This window comes from Lactuca saligna, chromosome 3, assembly GCF_052625555.1.
Source record: "Lactuca saligna cultivar CGN05327 chromosome 3, ASM5262555v1, whole genome shotgun sequence".
In the NCBI taxonomy this organism is placed as follows: domain Eukaryota; kingdom Viridiplantae; phylum Streptophyta; class Magnoliopsida; order Asterales; family Asteraceae; genus Lactuca; species Lactuca saligna.
In genome coordinates, this window is record NC_136419.1 from 199,832,643 (window position 1) to 199,852,862 (window position 20,220).

The 20,220-nt window shown below is 41.0% G+C and overlaps 1 protein-coding gene across 1 annotated transcript in view; it reads left to right on the forward strand.

The window, feature by feature from the left end:
• Positions 1-19,603, forward strand: part of LOC145036311 (cytochrome P450 82A4-like) — a 33,144-nt gene extending 13,541 nt beyond the window's left edge. Inside the window, exon 2 of the mRNA XM_078984759.1 lies at positions 18,971-19,603. Within this exon, the coding sequence (XP_078840885.1) occupies positions 18,971-19,603 (633 nt within the window). The remainder of the gene's footprint in view (positions 1-18,970) is intronic.
• Positions 19,604-20,220: the final 617 nt, after the last annotated feature.

The window sequence follows — 20,220 nt, forward strand, 5'->3', positions numbered from 1 at the left end:
CATTATAGCCTCCATCTCGCCACTTTCCCCCTGAGAGCACTGTGAGAAACCCTAAACCTTCCATTTGTGAGCTTATATGTGATTTTGTTCCATTTTGTGAAGAGGTGAAGAAGGAGAAGAATAAGGAAGCAAGGAAACGTGTTCTAGTGCCAAGATCCGAGGTCAAGTGTGAACTTATTGAGGTATTTTCGGAGTTCCCTTCTGGTTTCATGCTTAAACTTCCATTAGAGCTCTTTTAGGGCTATTTGATGCTTGTTCCAAGCTTCATGCTTGCTTGAATGTGTTATTAAGCCGAAATATCTTTAGATCTGAGTGTTGGGGTGTTGTAGGGTCCAGATCCACTACCTTTTTGGAGTTACATTACATATTAGCCATGGATCTACCCTTATTGTGCATATTTTAGTCTTATTTCCCTCATTCTTGTGGTTGTGCACGTAAAGTTGGAAACTTTACGTGGTAAAACAGCTTAATGGACCCAGATCTATCATTTGCATGTGTTGGATTCAAGAGAAATCGAGTAAAAACATGTTGCATGGCGGCGACTCGGCGAGTCGGAAGAACGACTCGACGAGTCCGGTCGCGAGTCCCGAGTTCTTCAGTTTCTTCAGTGTCGAGTGGACGAGGTGAGTTAGGGAGTAGACTCAGCGAGTTGAGGGTAGACTCAGTGATGGAGGGACTCGGCGAGTCTGTTCATCTGACTCGGCGAGTCGGATGAAGATCATCTGAGTTCTTGGATCCAGAGGGTACTCGTCGAGTCGATGCCACACTCGACGGGTATCAGCGTGTAAGAGTTGAGTGGGGAGTCTAGGACTCGGCGAGTTGGGTATCCCGACTCGGCGAGTCAGCCCTGAGTAAGTCAACTTTGACCAAGGGTAAAAGAGTCATTTTACCCTGAGTGTAGTGCTAGTGATTGATTGATTGTGTTTATGGATTTGTAGCCGAGGAGATTCAGGAGCAGCAGCCGTTAGCTTTCCAAGCCACACACTCATCCGCTAGCTTACGAGATGAGTTTCCTTCCCGTAGGGGCGGGTCTAAGGCCACAATGCCGGCCCGTCCAGTTAATAGTAGTTTCAGGACTTCGGTCCGATGTAGTAGTTAGTATGTTTGATGCCTTCGTGGTTCAGACATAATTCATGTGCTATGTGTTATGTGTTTTATGTTCCGGGTTGCGGCCCGATGCAGTATGCAGTATGTTTGTTATGATATGCTATGCTATGCTCAGTCAGTTCCGGGCTCCGGTCCGATGCAGGGGACACGGTCCCAGTCAGTTCCGGACTTCGGTCCGATGCAGTCAGTTCCGGACTTCGGTCCGATGCAGTCAGTTCCGGACATCGGTCTGATGCAGCCAGTTCCGGACTTTGGTCCGATGCAGTTAGTTCCGGACTTTGGTCCGATGCAGGGGACAAGGTCCCAGTCAGTTCCGGACTTCGGTCCGATGCAGTTTCCGGGCCCCGGCTCGATGCAGTGGGCAAGGCCCAATATGTGTTTATAGGTTGTTGTATGGTATGTGGTAAGTTGGGGGAGCTCACTAAGCTTCGTGCTTACAGTTTCAGTTTTGGTTTCAGGTACTTCCGCAAGCAAAGGGAAGAGCTCTGGGTGACGGCATCGCACACACCACCGTTTCAGCTTTAGTCTGGATTTGATTTAGTTGTTGTTTTTGGATATAGTATGTTACAGTTTCCGCACAGTACTTTATTATATTTTGGGGCATATCACGCATGGTTTATTTATATGATACTCTGATTATAGTTTTGATGGTATTAAAAACGAAATTTTTGGGTCGTATTTTTGGGTCGTTTCAAGTTGGTATCAGAGCCCTGGTTTGAGGGATTCGGATACACTCTCGGGTGTATCTGAACTCAAACTAAGGGGAAATAAAAGATTTTTAATAAAATGTTTTTACAAAGGAATTTTGAAAACACTTAGAAGGAAAAGAATTGTTTTAAGATAGAGGTGTGTGCATGCGGTCAACCGAGCTCAAGTAAGTACTCCCAAATTACCCATACAAGTTATTTGTTCAATTTCAGCTTAGTAGAACAGCATGCTAGAATAGGACTAAGGGTGTAGGAGAATGCCTTATGTGCCTGCTTATGTGTTACAGCTCTATGAATATTGCATGCTAGAATTGAGTAGACAGCAGTAGGATAGCCTGTTTAGGTTATGCCTGATAGTATGCGCTTAGCATCCTATGCTAGTGCAGTTTCTTGTAAGAATAGCTTGCGTGAGTCTGTTTCACTTGTCTGAATGCTGCTTGCTTTGTGCTTAGTGGGATTCCGAGTAATAAGAGTTAGCCATTAGGTGGACACGTCGCACCACATGTAATCAGGTTTGAATAATCCCAGAGTGCTGGAACTGGCCCTACTGCGCAGCTCTTGTTTGAGTCCAACCGTTGTAGGGACGGATCTTTTACTTGAAGAATTATCCGATCCTCATCACATGTGATGGTGTTTAGGTGATGGCTAACTGGCAGTGCGAGGAGACCTACAGCAGCTGAGGACCAGTCGTATTGAGCTCGAGTTTCTCTAGGGCAAGCCTAGGGCGAGAGTAGCAGAGAATAGCAGCGGTAGAAGTGACTTGGGGAAGTCAAGGCGGTTCTTGAGGAAAGTACGGATAGATGTGGAAGGTAGTAGGGGCCCATACTACTGGAAGCAGAGGATCCGTACTCGAATCAAGGAAGGCCGAGATTAGACCAGGAAGCTAGTAGTCGTAACATGATCCCTTGAAATATTTCGGTGTTCTGATGTTGTTATGTTATGTTTCAGAATGGTAGTTTTGCGTCCGAGGCCAGCAGTCGGCAGTTCAGATGCCGGAGGGGGATCAGGATCGGGATCCGACCCGGAGGTTGGACAGATGGATGAGCAGACCAGAGAGTTCCTTTCTTCTGAGGTTACTCGCATCATACTTGAGCAGACTCCTGTGATCTTCGGTTCGATCAAGGAGGGCATTTTGGAGATGATGGATGAGAGACTGAGTACTTTCCGTACTGAGATAGCGGCCGTGATGGGGTCGCGCACACTCACTTTCAGGGAGTTCAGGGCATGAGGGGCTCCTGACTATCACGGGGCACGGGACCCCATAGCGAGTACCAGGTGGTTGGCGGACGTGGCCAACGCATTCCGCACTAGCAGATGTCCCGAGGGGGACAAGGTCAGATTGGCGTCCTGTCTCCTGAAGGACAGGGCACGTGACTGGTGGGAGGAGGTAGGACATACCATCGGGGATGATGCGGCATTGGATGCCATGACCTGGGCTGATTTCTCTACCAGGTTCAGAGCGGAGTTCGCACCGGTCATCGAGGTGCAACAGTTAGCCAGGGAGTTCCAGGATCTTACCCAGACTACCGAGACAGTGGCGGAGATCACCGCCAAGTTCAGGGAGCGGGCCCTTCTTGTTCCTCAGTATGCAGCAGATGAGGAGATGAAGAAGGCCCGTTATCACGAGATGTTGCGGAGCGACATTCGTATGTTTGTGAGCCGGTCCAGTTGCAAAACACTGGACGACATGATTGCTAGAGCCAGAGAGAGGGAGATTGATCTCGAGATGGAGAGGAAGAGGAAACCGGAGGCGGTTTCGGGTGCAGGCAGTGTGGGCAAAAAGCCCAAGGTTTCAGATCACAGGTCCAGAGGTCAGCAGAGCCACGGTTGGTGTGGCAAGTGTGGGAGGTTGCACGATGGGGCGTGCAAGGCAGGGAGTTCCGGCTGCTACAAGTGCGGTCGGACCGGGCATATGAGTAGGGATTGTACGGCCCCTGCCACTACGGTTACAGCATCGGATCTGATTTGCTTTCAGTGCAATCAGAGGGGACACAAAAGGTCCCAGTGTCCCAGTTTAGCTGCAGCAGGGAAGGTGCATGCACCCGCCCCTGCTACTTTGAGGATCACGGATGGCCGTCAGGGCCGAGCTGATGCGCCGTTGGCGAAGAGCAGGGCATTTCAGATGACAGCAGAGGAGGCGCGAGCGACTCCTGATGTGGTGACGGGTATGTATATTTCTTCATCCTTTAATTATTAATATATCGTTTGAATATTATTTGATGGTACGCTTTATTTAGGGTCGTTCTCGGTGAACGGCATCCCTGCTTTGGTATTGTTTGACTCGGGGGCCACCCGATCATTTGTATCGCTTGCGCTTAGCAAGAGATTTAGCAGAGCTCCGGGGGAACTGGATTGTCCATTAGAGGTTGAGATAGCAGATGATAGGACCGTGAGGGTCGACAAAGTATATAGAGGGTGTTCCCTTCAGATGTTTGAGGAGCAGTTTCCAGTAGATTTGGTTCCGATTCCCCTGCGCGGGAATAAAGTTATTGTGGGAATGGATTGGCTAAGCCCCAATGGGGCGGTGATTGATTGTGAGCTTCAGCTAGTGAGGGTTCGCACTCCCAGTGGGGGAGAGATAGTGGTTCAGGGCGAGAGGCCCCAGCGAGGATTGACCTTCTGCTCTGCCGCTAGGGCGAGGCGCTACGTTCAGCAGGGTTGCGCCGGTTTTGTAGCCTACGTCTTGGATGCCCGAGTTAAGGGCAAGACGACGATCGATGATGTTCCTATTGTTCGAGATTACCCGGATGTGTTTCCCGAGGATTTGCCGGGGATACCTCCTGAGAGGCAGGTTGAGTTCAGGATCGACCTGGTTCCTGGTGCGGCTCCGATAGCCAAAGCACCATATCGGCTTGCTCCCCCTGAGATGCAGGAGTTGTCTACACAGCTTCAGGAGCTGTTAGACAAGGGTTTCATTCGACCGAGCAGTTCGCCTTGGGGAGCGCCGATCTTATTTGTGAGGAAGAAAGACGGGTCGCATCGGATGTGTATTGATTACCGGGAGTTGAACAAGGTAACGGTGAAGAACCGTTACCCACTTCCGAGGATAGATGACTTGTTTGATCAGCTCCAGGGAGCGTCTTGGTTCTCCAAGATCGACCTACGCTCCGGTTACCACCAGATGAGGGTCAGGGATGAGGATGTACAGAAGACTGCTTTCAGGACCCGGTATGGTCATTATGAGTTTGTGGTGATGCCATTTGGGCTCACCAATGCCCCAGCCGCGTTCATGGATCTCATGAACCGCGTGTGCAGACCGATGCTGGATCGGTCAGTGATAGTGTTCATCGATGACATCTTGGTGTATTCCAAGACGCAGGGACAGCACGAGGAGCACCTGCGGGAGGTGTTGGAGACTTTGAGGAGGGAGAGACTGTTCGCTAAGTTCTCCAAGTGCGAGTTCTGGTTACGCGAGGTGCAGTTTCTTGGGCATCTCGTTAATCAGAAGGGTATTTTGGTTGACCCGGCCAAGATTGAGGCCGTGATGCAGTGGGAGGTCCCGAGGTCTCCATCTGAGATTCGGAGCTTCCTAGCATTGGCAGGGTATTATCGGAGGTTTATTCAGGATTTCTCCAAGATAGCAGTGCCGCTCACCCGACTAACCAAGAAGTCGGTAGTTTTTCATTGGGGGCCTGAGCAGCAGGCGGCGTTCGAGACTCTCAGGCAGAGATTGTGCGAGGCTCCGATCCTTACCTTGCCAGAGGGTGTTGAGGATTTCGTGGTCTATTGTGATGCTTCGATCACAGGTATGGGAGCAGTGTTGATGCAGCGAGGCCATGTGGTGGCTTATGCCTCGAGACAGTTGAAGCCTCACGAGGCTAATTATCCTACCCACGACTTGGAGCTGGGGGCAGTTGTATTTGCCCTCAAGATTTGGAGGCACTATCTGTATGGGGTCCGCTGTACTATCTACACGGACCACAAGAGTTTACGATATCTTATGGATCAGCCGAGTTTGAACATGAGACAGAGGAGATGGTTGGACGTGCTGAAGGACTATGACTGTGAGATCCTGTATCATCCAGGGAAGGCCAACGTGGTGGTCGATGCCCTGAGCCGTAAGGCGTCGGCGGCCCCTATCAAGGATTTGTGTATGAGGATGACGGTGATCACTCCTTTGTTGGAGCGGATCAAGGAGGCCCAGTTGGAGGGTCTCAAGGATGAGAGGCAGAAGTGCGAGAGGATAGTGGGCCGAATAGCTTCGTTCGACTACGACAGTCGGGGTTTGATGACGCTTCATGGTAGGGTGTGGGTACCATACTGGGGTGGGGTACGGCAGGTATTGATGGACGAGGCTCATAAGTCTCGATTTTCTATCCATCCAGGGGCGACGAAGATGTATCGAGATCTTCGACCTGATTATTGGTGGCCCTGCATGAAGCGGGACGTCGCTTGGTACGTTGAGAGGTGCTTGACCTGCCGGAAGGTCAAGGCGGAGCACCAGAGACCTCACGGCAAAATGCAGCCGTTGGATATTCCCGTGTGGAAATGGGAGGATATCACCATGGATTTTATCACCAAACTTCCCAGGACCGCACGTGGAGTAGATTCGATATGGGTAGTGGTGGATCGGTTGACGAAGAGTGCCCATTTTATTCCGATCCAGGAGAGTATATCGGCTGAAAGGTTAGTCGATATCTATGTGCGAGAGATTGTGGCACGTCATGGAGTACCGGTATCGGTAGTGTCGGACCGAGATGTTCGCTTCACGTCCAGATTCTGGAAGCGGTTTCACGACGAGATGGGTACTCGTCTCCTTTTCAGCACCGCTTTTCATCCTCAGACTGACGGGCAGAGCGAGAGGACGATTCAGACTCTCGAGGACATGCTTAGGGCATGTGTTCTGGATTTTGGGGGCTGTTGGGATACGTATCTTCCCTTAGCGGAATTCTCGTATAACAACAGCTATCATGCGAGCATTGATCGACCTCCTTTTGAGATGTTATTTGGCAGGAAGTGCAGGACCCCGATTTGTTGGGGCGAGGTCGGTCAGCGGGTCATGGGGAGCACCGAAGTGGTGCTCAAGACGACGGAATTGATCCAGCAGGTCCGTAGAAGACTACAGACTGCGCAGAGTCGGCATAAGAGCTACGCCGACAGGAGGCGTTCAGACTTGGAGTTCCAGGTGGGAGACATGGTCCTTCTGAAAGTCTCACCTTGGAAAGGTGTCATCAGGTTCCGGAAGAGGGGCAAATTGGGCCCCAGATTTATTGGTCCTTTCAGGGTTTTGGCCCGGGTGGGTCGGGTTGCTTACCGGTTAGATCTTCCTGAGGAGCTCAGTTTAATACACAACACCTTCCACGTGTCGCAGTTGAGGAAGTGTTTAGTGGACGAGACAGCGGTCGTTCCCTTGGAGGATATCCAGGTCGATAGCGGCCTGAATTATATCGAGAAGCCGATAGCAATTCTGGAACGGAAGACCAAGACCTTGAGGAACAAGGTGATCCAGCTGGTAAAGGTGCAGTGGCAGCACCGGAAGGGGTCTGAATGGACATGGGAGGCTGAAGAGGAAATGAGAACGCACTACCCGGAGTTATTCGCGGATCCAGCTGTAGCAGACTTCGAGGACGAAGTCTGAGACAAGTGGGGGAGAATTGTAACGACCCGTTTCCGGTATGTTAATTAACTTGATTTTAGGCTAAGTTTTTAAGAGGAACTCGGCGAGTTCTAGCCTGACTCGCCGAGTCGAGTCGCGCAGCATGGGCACGCGGGAGCCGGCGACTCGGCGAGTCCATATCATGGACTCGGCGAGTCCGTCCGTTTGGGAGAAACCCTAAATCCCCGGGTTTGCTCACTATTTAAACCCCATTATAGCCTCCATCTCGCCACTTTCCCCCTGAGAGCACTGTGAGAAACCCTAAACCTTCCATTTGTGAGCTTATATGTGATTTTGTTCCATTTTGTGAAGAGGTGAAGAAGGAGAAGAAGAAGGAAGCAAGGAAACGTGTTCTAGTGCCAAGATCCGAGGTCAAGTGTGAACTTATTGAGGTATTTTCGGAGTTCCCTTCTGGTTTCATGCTTAAACTTCCATTAGAGCTCTTTTAGGGCTATTTGATGCTTGTTCCAAGCTTCATGCTTGCTTGAATGTGTTATTAAGCCGAAATAGTGCTAGTGATTGATTGAGTGTGTTTATGGATTTGTAGCCGAGGAGATTCAGGAGCAGCAGCCGTTAGCTTTCCAAGCCACACACTCATCCGCTAGCTTACGAGGTGAGTTTCCTTCCCGTAGGGGCGGGTCTAAGGCCACAATGCCGGCCCGTCCAGTTAATAGTAGTTTCAGGACTTCGGTCCGATGTAGTAGTTAGTATGCTTGATGCCTTCGTGGTTCAGACATAATTCATGTGCTATGTGTTATGTGTTTTATGTTCCGGGTTGCGGCCCGATGCAGTATGCAGTATGTTTGTTATGATATGCTATGCTATGCTCAGTCAGTTCCGGGCTCCGATCCGATGCAGGGGACACGGTCCCAGTCAGTTCCGGACTTCGGTCCGATGCAGTCAGTTCTGGACTTCGGTCCGATGCAGCCAGTTCCGGACATTGGTCCGATGCAGTTAGTTCCGGACTTTGGTCCGATGCAGGGGACAAGGTCCCAGTCAGTTCCGGACTTCGGTCCGATGCAGTTTCCGGGCCCCGGCCCGATGCAGTGGGCAAGGCCCAATATGTGTTTATAGGTTGTTGTATGGTATGTGGTAAGTTGGGGGAGCTCACTAAGCTTCGTGCTTACAGTTTCAGTTTTGGTTTCAGGTACTTCCGCAAGCAAAGGGAAGAGCTCTGGGTGACGGCATCGCACACACCACCGTTTCAGCTTTAGTCTGGATTTGATTTAGTTGTTGTTTTTGGATATAGTATGTTACAGTTTCCGCACAGTACTTTATTATATTTTGGGGCATATCACGCATGGTTTATTTATATGATACTCTGATTATAGTTTTGATGGTATTAAAAACGAAATTTTTGGGTCGTATTTTTGGTCGTTTCAAACGTCACACATCATGTAATTAGTGGAGCGTGATCTAGTTGTAGAATACAAGTACATCATAGTCGCAAAGATATTGACATCGTGGTTATCATCTTTAAACGTTTGAAAAGGATCAAATGGATCCATTTTTTATTTTGAATAATTGAAAGTTTATATGAAATAGAAAGAAAGAAAAGAAAGTGGTAAAAATTGGTATTGTTTTTATGTCTTTATATTTGAGTTAAATTGAAAAAAAAATTACTTTGTGATCGTTCCTCAACGGTCTAAATTGTGACCGATTGCAAGCCAATTTCAATTTGTTGCCTCTCGTTTCCACGAAAACACACAACATAAAGGCTAAAAATGCCCATGTGGGCGATGTTGCACACTATAACGTCCACATATTCAGTTTAGTTAATTTAGAGACAATAAACGTCAAAAAATGACTTTTCAATGGAACAATGCTAAAATCCGAGGTATAACGAAGAAGTTATGACCTGTCGAAGTTTTGCGGCAAAATCGGTACGACTCCGAATAACGTAAAAAGTGAGTTTTTGATAAATTACTTTTTAGCCTTATAAATCAAAACTAAAGTCGTAGTATACTTTAAACCGAGAACTTGCATAAAAACGTCTAAATCTAACTTCATATAAGGAAGTTAAGATCTCGAAGTCTATGTGTTATATGCATGTCTTGTGTGATTTCTTAGTTTATTTTGTAAAAATTTATTAGATCTTAACAATCTCGATATTTTAAGTAACCTTGAGCAAAGATCCATGAACTAAGAAACTTTATACATCATATTATCGTTCCTTCTTGTCTTATCTTGAAAATTTTGTCTCTTGGGTCTACCGGGTGTCAAAATGCCTTCACAAACGTGGAATACGATGTATATATATTCCATTTGTAAAGTAATACCCAAACTTATATTCATGTACATTCACTGTGAAAGGAGCATCTGGTGGCTTTCCTGGCAAAAGATCCTTGAATATTGGTTACTGATCAAGAACGTTTACATCATTGTTGGAACCTGCAACCCTAAAAAAAGTATGCCAAATCCATAATTCTTGGGAAGTACCAACCTCTAATACCAACGAAGGCGTTCCATGATGATCAGCTTATTATTGGCCTTTCCACACCATGGGACAATTTATCCATATCCACTTTGTGAAATCAGTGCTTCCAAGAATACTTTGAAAACTCTGTCTTTGTTTTTGCACCACATATAGTTGTTTCATATCATTCAATGGCAATTTGCGCAACTATTTATCATCAAAGGGTGAAAACCCTTGAAATTAGGGTTTCATCCAGACTGGCAGACTCGCCGAGTAGCCCACTTAAATCGGGTGCAAATCCCGTCTTTACTCGACGAGTGGGGCTGCTGACTCGTCGAGTACCCCCCCTAAGAAATGAAAATTACTTTATTTAAATCACATACCAGAAATGGGGCATTACAATTTGAGCTTATAGTGTTGAATATCACATGTTGATACACCATAAACTCGAGATTTACAAGTCTCATGTTTTATAGACTAAATTTATCCTCTGGATAATCGCATGCTTAATACTTATGTGCTGAAATACTTGTGTAAAAATGTATTTATCATATGTAGCTTCTTAAAAAATCATGATGCACATGTTCATTAACACATTTGTTATACAAAAATTTGTGGACATGGGTTTGGTCACTCAAAATTTTCGAAATCATAGTGTATATATATATATATATATATATATATATATATATATATATATAAATATATATATATATAAATATATATATATATATATATATATATCCATGTACTTTTGGATACATACATACTCCCCTTTAAAAAATCTACACTTATATTTGGATAAAATATTGTGTTTATCATTTATGGTGTTACAAAAGTCGTGTCAGATTTGAGTTAAACTTAAACAGCATATTTTGTGTTATAAACTTGCAAAAATCGGTAAAAAGGATGTTAAAAATAATCACAAAGTTTGATATTTTACTAAAAATAATGTTATTAGTAAAATACTCATAAACTTGTTTATCATCATTTTTGGATGGTTTATAACCCAAGATAAGATGATATTTATGCAACATATGTTACAACTAGACACATTCACTAAAGTCTATTTATATAATATGTTGTAAATGGTTTAACAGAAATCATATACAAAACAATTTTATGATAGAAAAATGTGTGTGTCATAAACTGTCTGACATAAAACTTATATTGCATGAGTAATAAGTTGTGTGTCACGAATTTACACTAGTACAGGTATTTCATTATACAATAAATAGATTCGAAATTTGTGTAAATTCGTTAATGCTCTAGTGAGACACTGTATTCACCATACCTACCTAGTGTACACTCTAAGTCTTATAGTTATAGCCAGAGTCTCCTGGAGGGAGAGCGAGATAATTGTGTATAGATCTATACGGGGATTGACACCCACACCTAAGTTGTTCGCTACAGCTAGACGGGCCCAGTCTAGGGTGACAAATATGTTACTGCATCCGACACCTGAAGAACGTCATGACAGGCATAACAGTCATATCAAGACTTGTTATAATGACTTACATAGTGATTAACAACACTATCTTGATTAAAAAAAAAAAAAAAAAAAAACTTACACTTCATTGGTTTTTATATATTATAAAACTAAACACCATTTCAGTACTTTGTTAACACTAATCCAGTCTTATGGTTTATGACTATTGTTTCATACAATCAACAAATATGGGAGTTTTGGGGAACATACATTCACATGATTTAAAGGAAAAGTGCATACATATATTCTTGGTTTTGGAAACAAACATACAATTCACTTTTATGGAAAATATTGGATATTCTGGAAACATACAAAATTTTTGTCAAGAAAAACATATACAAACTATTTTCATAATAAAATGCTTATGAACTCACCAATATTCTATGTTGAAGCTTTTCAAAACGACTTGTATTATAAGGAAACCAGTAAGCAGATACTCGAACCATGGATTTTGGATATTTTGCTGCATTATGAAATTTACAATTATGTCAATTTTGTGTATCATTTGAACAATGACAAATTGTAAACTTATGAAGATTATAATCTTAATGTATGTTTTTTGGTGGCTATGTCCATTTATATTCAATTGTGATTATACAATACAATGACGTCATCCGCCCCCAGACGTTTTCGCCGTCCTAGTTCGGGGGTGTAGCACATACCTCCTTCATTCTAAGTCATTTTTCGACGTTCATTATATCCACGAAAAGGTAACGAGAAGCTATACACTTTTATCAACTCATCCTCGCCTTAAGACTTCCCAGACAAAACCTAAAATTCATAAAGACTCGAATTGCAAAATCACTGATATACCCTTGGGCTCCGAAACACAATCGAACACTTGGATCACTTAATCTATAATACTCTCATCCAAGAAGAGCTAGTATCTCTTCCCCTAAGGCCTAAAGCCTTATGATAATTGATGATTCAGGTCATGGACCCGAATAATGAAGCGATTAAAATCGAGTGTTACAACTCATCCCCACAACAGTTAGACTCATATGAGAGCTGTATAGTATGGTTGAATCAATTACTTTGAGATTATTTAATCCAAGCTGCAAGTGACTTAACATACTTATCGAATAACATGCGACTCCACCCTTGAGTCCTAAATTACTAATACTGTCTCGACCTATCTTGATTCCCCTTAGTTGCTTTCCAAAAGCTGTCGAGACCTCCTTGGTCCCATCTTACCTGCCAAATAATCGATTCACCAGATTTCCACCTCGTTGCGGAGATAATTAATCTCACACAGTCGCACCATGCGACTTCCGAACAAAGGCCTCACCCGACAACAATTTCCTTAGTTATCTCGTCACTATGGCTCCAACAACCTTTCTGATTCAACTAATCATAATAAGCCGTCAAACTTGACATCACCAAATCCAATGCTAAAAGTGAATGCTACATGACCATCTGTAGTCTTATATCACAACCGGCCTCATACGGCCCACCACTTCCTTAATCCCAAAAATGATGTGTTGTTCATACGGCCTCACATCCTGATCTACCCTAGTCTAATCCCCACCTGATGAAATAGATTTGTCATACCCTCGCAGCTACTCAAGAACCGGTGAATACTACGGGCCACCCCCACAGTCTTATAACACTCCAATCTATTTGCCGCCTTAGTGAATGCTACGACCACCCCGCAGTCTTACAACACTCATATCTTTCCATGGCCAACGCCTATGGTCTAACCGCTCATACCCTCAACATTTGATTGAATCTTTCACTTGCTTTCACTTTCCAGCCATTAATGCTAGTGGAGATAGAGTGTTGGCGTAAATAGAGAAGTCATGGTCACCCTATGATTGATTGATCATTTGTTCTAACATTGGGTCATGCAGCCAATTGTTAAGTTCAAACATTTATGGATTCATTTTAAGGTTTCTTAAAAAACCCATCAAGAGAATTATTTAAACCTCCACCATCCTTTCAATCCTATAAACTTTGTAATAATCAAATAAAAATTATTTTTTCTTTATTTTAATAAAGTTAGTATGTATTATTTATAAAATTATTTTAAAATTTTAAAAATCAAATATTTAATTATCTGAAATAATATTATTATTTATTATTGTTCTTATTTATTTATTTTTATATTTCTGATTTATAATTTTTTTTTTTTTTTAATTTTGACATTGTAGACAAATATACTTCATTTAATATAGTATTATTTATTTTTACGTTTGCTACATTGACTTTATATATATATATATATATATATATATATATATATATATATATATATATATATGTTCAGGTTCATTTGAAACCATGCTAATTTTGTGAGACCGTGAGACCAAATCTAAAAATAATTTTAAAATGCCAAAAAACGGAAAAATCCAAAAATTCTTTTTTTAATTATTATTTTCGGAACTTTATTTAACTAAAAAGATAAAAAAAATTACCGTTTTTTTTTTTTAAATACGTGAAATATTCTAGTAGAATATTACACTATACATATTCTAATATGATTTTTAGAATGTTAAGAATATTCTATTAGATTTACCAGATATGTAGAATATTCTATATATTTTACTAAACTATTTAAAAAATGTATATTTTTGTATTTTTTTTTTATTATTTGTTGTATTTTTTTTTTTTTGGAAAATATATATATTCTAAAATAATAATGGAAAAAAAATTCGGAAATTTTCAATTATGTTGCATTTTAAAAATGTTTTTGTTTTATCCAAGGTTGTAAAAATCACTCGACGTTAGCCAGTCGGTAGACTGGGATCAAGGGATTAATCGGCTAGACGGAGATTAATCGGGAACCATTAATTGCTCATTTGTTAGATTTTAAAAAATTAAATATGACTAATATCATATAAAAGTTCATAACTACCACTAATATCATAACAAAATAGGTTAATATGATAAATACAACAGTAATCATACCTCACATAGTTTCTATTGAGATATAACTTCTTCAAAGTGTTAAAGTTTCATCGGGCTCTACTGTTTTAGTCATTTTGTATGCATAGATTAATCATTAGGCGCTCTCTAATCGGTTAACTAACACATAAGGATTAATCGGAGATTACTCGGGACCTAATCAAGATTTTTACAACACTGGTTTTATCTAATTAATGAGTAGCTAGGATTGCATCTTACGGTCTTACAAAATTAGGCCGTCTTACATGAACCTAATCCTATATATATATATATATATATATATATATATATATATATATATATATATATATATATATATATATATGTATGTATGTATGTATGTATGTATGTATATATATATATATATATATATATAATTTTTTGGAAAAGAAAAAGATTTTTTATTCTTCTCGTAATATTCATATAACAAAAAAAATAATTGTTACGGGGTGTGTGTGTCTATATATATATATATATATATATATATATATATATATATATATATATATATATATATATATATACACACACACGGAAAGTTAAAAAAAATATTGATTTGACAATTAGAGAAAATTAGGATAGAAACCTAAATTGATCTGTCATACCCTCACAGCTACATAAGAACCGGTGAATGCTACATGTCACCCCCACAGTCTTATAACACTTCAATCTATCTGCCTCCACAGTGAATGTTACGGCCTCCCCACAGTCTTACAACACTCATATCTTTCCATGGCCACCACCTATGGTCTAACTACTCATCTACCGCTCATACCCTCAACGTCTGATTAAATCTTTCAGTCGCTTTCATTTCCTAGCAACTAATGCTATTGGAGATATAGAGTTGGCATCAATAGAGAAGTCATGGTCTCCTTATGGAGTCTGTGGGCCTTTAAAATTATGTCAATTTTGTGTATCATTTGAACAATGACAAATTGTAAACTTATGAAGATTATAATCTTAATGTATGTCGTTTGGTGGCTATGTCCATGTATATTCAATTGTGATGATACAATACAATGAAGTCATCCGCCCCTAAACGTTTCTGTCATCCTCGTTTGAGGGTGTAACACATACCTCCTTCGTTCTAAGTCATTTTTCGACGTTCTTTATATCCATGGAAAGGTAACGAGAAGCTATACACTTTTATCAACTCATCCTCGCCTTAAGACTTCCCGAACATAACCTAAAATTCATAAAGATTCAAATTGCAAAATCACTGATATACCCTTGGGCTCCGAAACACAATCGAACACTTAGATCACTTAATCTATAATACCCTCATCCAAAAAGAGCTAGTATCTCTTCCCCTAACGCCTGAAGCCTTATGATAATTGATGATTCGGGTCATGGCCCCAAATAATGAAGTGATTCATAATCGAGTGTTACAACTCATCCCCGCAATAGTTAGACTCATATGAGAGCTGTACAGTATGGTCGAATCAATTACTTTGAGATTATTTAATCTAAGCTGCAAGTGACTTAACATACTTATCGAATAACATGCGACTCCACCCTTGAGTCCTAAATCACTAATACTGTCTCGAGCTATCTTGATTCCCCTTAGCTGCTTTCCAAAAGCGGCCGAGACCTCCTAGGTCCCATCTTACCTGCCGAATAACCGATTCACTAGATTTCCACCTGGTTACGGAGATAATTAATCTCACACAGTTGCACCATGTGACTTCTGAACAAAGGCCTCATCTGACAACAATTTCCTTAGCTATCTCGTCACTATGGTTCCAACAACCTTTCTGATTCAACCAATTATAATAAGCCGTCAAACTGACATCACCAAATCCAATGCTAAAAGTGAATGGTACATGACCATCTGTAGTTTTATATCACAACCGGCCTCATATGGCCCACCACTTCCTTAATCCCAAAAATGATGTGTCGTTCATGAGCTCACATCCTAACCTACCCTAGTCTAATCCCCACCTGATGAAATCCTCAAGCCAAATCATAGATTTGTCATACCCTCGTAGCTATTCAAGAACCGGTGAATGCTATGGGCCACCCCCAGAGTCTTATAACACTCCAATCTACTGTCGCCCTAGTGAATGCTACGTCCACCCCGCAATCTTACAACACTCATATCTTTCCATGGCCAACGTCTATGGTCTAACCGCTCATATCCTCAACGTTTGATTGAATCTTTCACTTGCTTTCATTTTCCAGCCATTAATGCTAGTGGAGACGAAGTGTTGGCGTAAATATAGAAGTCATGGTCACCCTATGATTGATTGATCATTTGTTCCAACATTGGGTCATGCAGCCAACTATTATGTTCAAACATTTAAGGATTCATTTTAAGGTTTCTTAAAAAAAACCATAAAGAGAATTATTTAAACCTCCACCATCCTTTCAATCCTATAAACTTTGTAATTATAAAAGAAATTCTTTATTTTAATAAAGTTACTATATATTGTTTATAAAATTATTTTAAAATTTTAAAAATCAAATATTTAATTATCTAAAATCATATTATTATTTATTATTGTTTTTATTTATTTATTTTCATATTTCTAATTTATAATTTTTTTAAAAATTTTGACAATGAAGACAAATATGCTTCATTTAATATACTATTATTTTTTTTACGTTTGTTACGTTGATCGGAGGATTAATCGGGTACCATTAATTGCTAATTTGTTGAATTATAAAAAATTAAATATGATTAATATCATATCAAAGTTCGTAAATACCACTAATATGTAACATCCGGGTTTCAGGACTAAGCATATTTGCCAATGTAATAGTCTAGGTCAACTCTTGTAACTCTTTTTGAAGTAATAAAGGCGAAATATTTGAGTATTATGTGAATTATGTGTATTTATGTGCTTATTATTTAATTATAACTGTATAATTAATAAAAGATAAAAATAAGCATCAAAATTAAAGTGTGAGATAAGCCCGATATCTTTATATAAAGTTGAAGTGGTCGAAACAAGGATTTCGAGGATGTAAAGAACGCCGAAATTCGAGTTATAACGAAGAAGTTATGACCCGTTGAAGTTTCGCGACGGAACCGGCACAATACCGGGAAGCGTAAATAGTGTATTTACGATAGAGCGAGATTTATCCTTAGCGATCTAAACGAAAGTCGTAGAATATGTTAAACTAAGAACATCGATAAAAAGAACGCCCAAATCTGACTTCGTATGAAGAAGTTATGATTTTTCGAAGTTTCGGATTAGTAGTGTACAGCTTGAAATTCGAATATTAGATCGAGCGATTTTTAGCCGACACGACCTAAACGAGAATCGAAGATCTCGTTAAAAGTAGCATAACGAGAAAAAGATGGGCGAAAACGGATGTGGGATGAAGAAGTTATGAGAATTTAACGGACCAATCCTGTCCCGGCCTGTTAATAATATAAAATTTAAAATTGATTCAAAATTAGCTGATGGAGTCCAAACGAAAGTTGTAGAGTACATTCCCACCTTGCGTGGATATAAAGAACGTCGAAAACGGAGGTCGTACGCGAAAGTTACAAATTTTTGAAGTTGTAACTCGAATTTGCAAAATTAGTGCAAAGGGGGATGACGTGGCTCGATCATGGCCGTAGTTTGCGGATCACGGTCTGGTCTTAGGATTTGGACACCTGGCCTCACTACGCCTCGTGTACGAGAGGAACACCCTGTGTCCGAGTACGCCCCGCATCGGAAGAAGGCTACGCCCAGCGGACTTCGGATTGATCGGTTCGAAGGAGTGCCACGATAACCCAGCAGCGAAGCGACGCGTGTAGTACGACCGAGCCACTACGCCCAACGTAGGTCCAAGGTACACCCAGCGTAGCGAGGCCTCGCAGCCTATAAAAGGGGACCAAGGGTAGCTTCATTTCTTGCACCTTTCCACCTTCTTTCTCTCACTACTTTCTCTCTCTAAGTGCTATAAACCCCCCCTAAGCCCTAGATAAAACCCCTAGCTCACGAGGGAAGCCCCTAGGCTCCCGGAGTGCCGAGAAAAAGAGCCTTTTGGTTTCGAAACGCTGCTCCAATTAAGTTCCGGTTTTCGATAAAATTCGATGTAAGTGTGCTACGCTTACACAATTTTTGATATAGCTTTCAAATAATTATAGGAATGTTATTAGGACCTTAAAATAATTATTTAGGCTTTTATTATGAGTTATATTGAGTGTTATTAACGTTTATATAATAATAATAATAGTCAGACTAATTAATTCTCGCGGTTATCGTTAGACTAAACCATAGTGGTATTGGTACTAGGTTTTATCGAAGGAAAATCATTTTGAGAGTATCGAAGCGCTGTCTGAGTACCGAGTCACCACCTTTCAAGTGAGTGCATAGTTACTTTCAGCTTACACATAGATATGAAGTATTTTATATAAATTATGTACATTGTGTGCATATTACCTGAATACTTGCTATCTAGGCTGGATGAACATTTTTATACATGTTTTCAATGATTTAAACTATATATGTCTTTTATATCTACGAAAATGTTGGGGTAAAACATGGGTAGATGTATTAGTTGCTATGTGATGAAATGAAATAATGAGAGGCCTCGTTATAGATGTTATTGATGATCTAGTCATCTAGCGGAGTATAGATGACGACCACGGACTATTCTAGACAGTACAGTGGAACACTAGCAGGCTCGCAACCTGTAGGTGTTTATTCGAATTGTGTGTTTATTCGAACTGTGTGCTCAACAGATGTACTCCATCCCCCACATGGTTGAAATCTAGCTAATACAAGAAATTTGTTTCGACTTCAAACTTGCAGACTGTTTTAGCTGCAGGCTTGGACACATCGTCTGCAACATTAACATGGGCTTTATGTTTGTTGCTCAACAACCCAAGAGTATTAGAAATTTCCCAAGATGAATTGGATGAGCATGTTGGAAGGAAGAGAGCAGTAGAGGAGTCGGACCTGAAGAACCTTGTTTACCTTGATGCAATTGTTAAAGAAACACTACGTTTATACCCGCCTGGACCTCTAAACCTTCCTCATGAGTCCATGGAGGATTGCATTATTGGTGGCTACAAAATCCCTAAAGGCACACGTTTATTGACTAATCTTTGGAAAATTCAACATGATCCTAATAAATGGTCAGATCCTAAAGAATTTCAGCCAGAAAGATTCTTGACAAGTCATAAACATGTGGATGTTAGGGGAAACAATTATGAATTGCTTCCTTTCGGTAGTGATAGAAGAGTATGCCCTGCTATTCCCTTTGCTCTTCGTTCTTTGCATATAACTTTAGCTACTTTAATACAACAATTTGTGCTTAAAAACCCATCCAATGAACTCATTGATATGAGTGAAAGCACTGGAGTGACTATCAGCAAAGCCATCCCACTTGAGGTCCTTCTAGCACCTCGTTTATCCCTTGATATGTACCCTGTTGTTGCATGATATGTGAGCTTCAAAGAAACTACAAGCTCCAATGCCACCTAACGATAAGCCCAAACCCCAGATCCGTTGATGATTGATTGGAAGATAATCACGAATCGACTACTGACTAGCCTGATCAACAAATTGTTAAGTCCTACTAAGTTTGTTTTCGATCATACTTATTTTTAGATGGTTTCTACTTACTGTTGTTTGTAATCTCTCTGTATATACAGAGAGCCCTCCTTGGTTTATAATTCAATTGTCAACAATAAATAATTCTTGGCATGAAAATATTATTTCCATATTTACTTAGTACTATTGTTTACATGAACTTTGTTCAATGCAAAACGTGTGTAACCACTGAAAGAATTCGAGTAACTAAGAATAATATCAGTTTAAAAATAGAATTAAGATATCAAACATAAATATTCACCAACAAGAATAACAACGTGGTAAATTAAAGAGATATGGAGATTTAAGTTGAAACCAAAAACGGAAAACTCAAATAATCAGTTCACTATAATTTGAAGTTTTTATAGGGTTTGATAAAAAAAATTTAGACAAAACTGCAAATTTCGTCCTTGTGGTATTCAAAAAACTTTGGATAGGGTCCAAAAAGTTTCTAACTCGCATGAGAT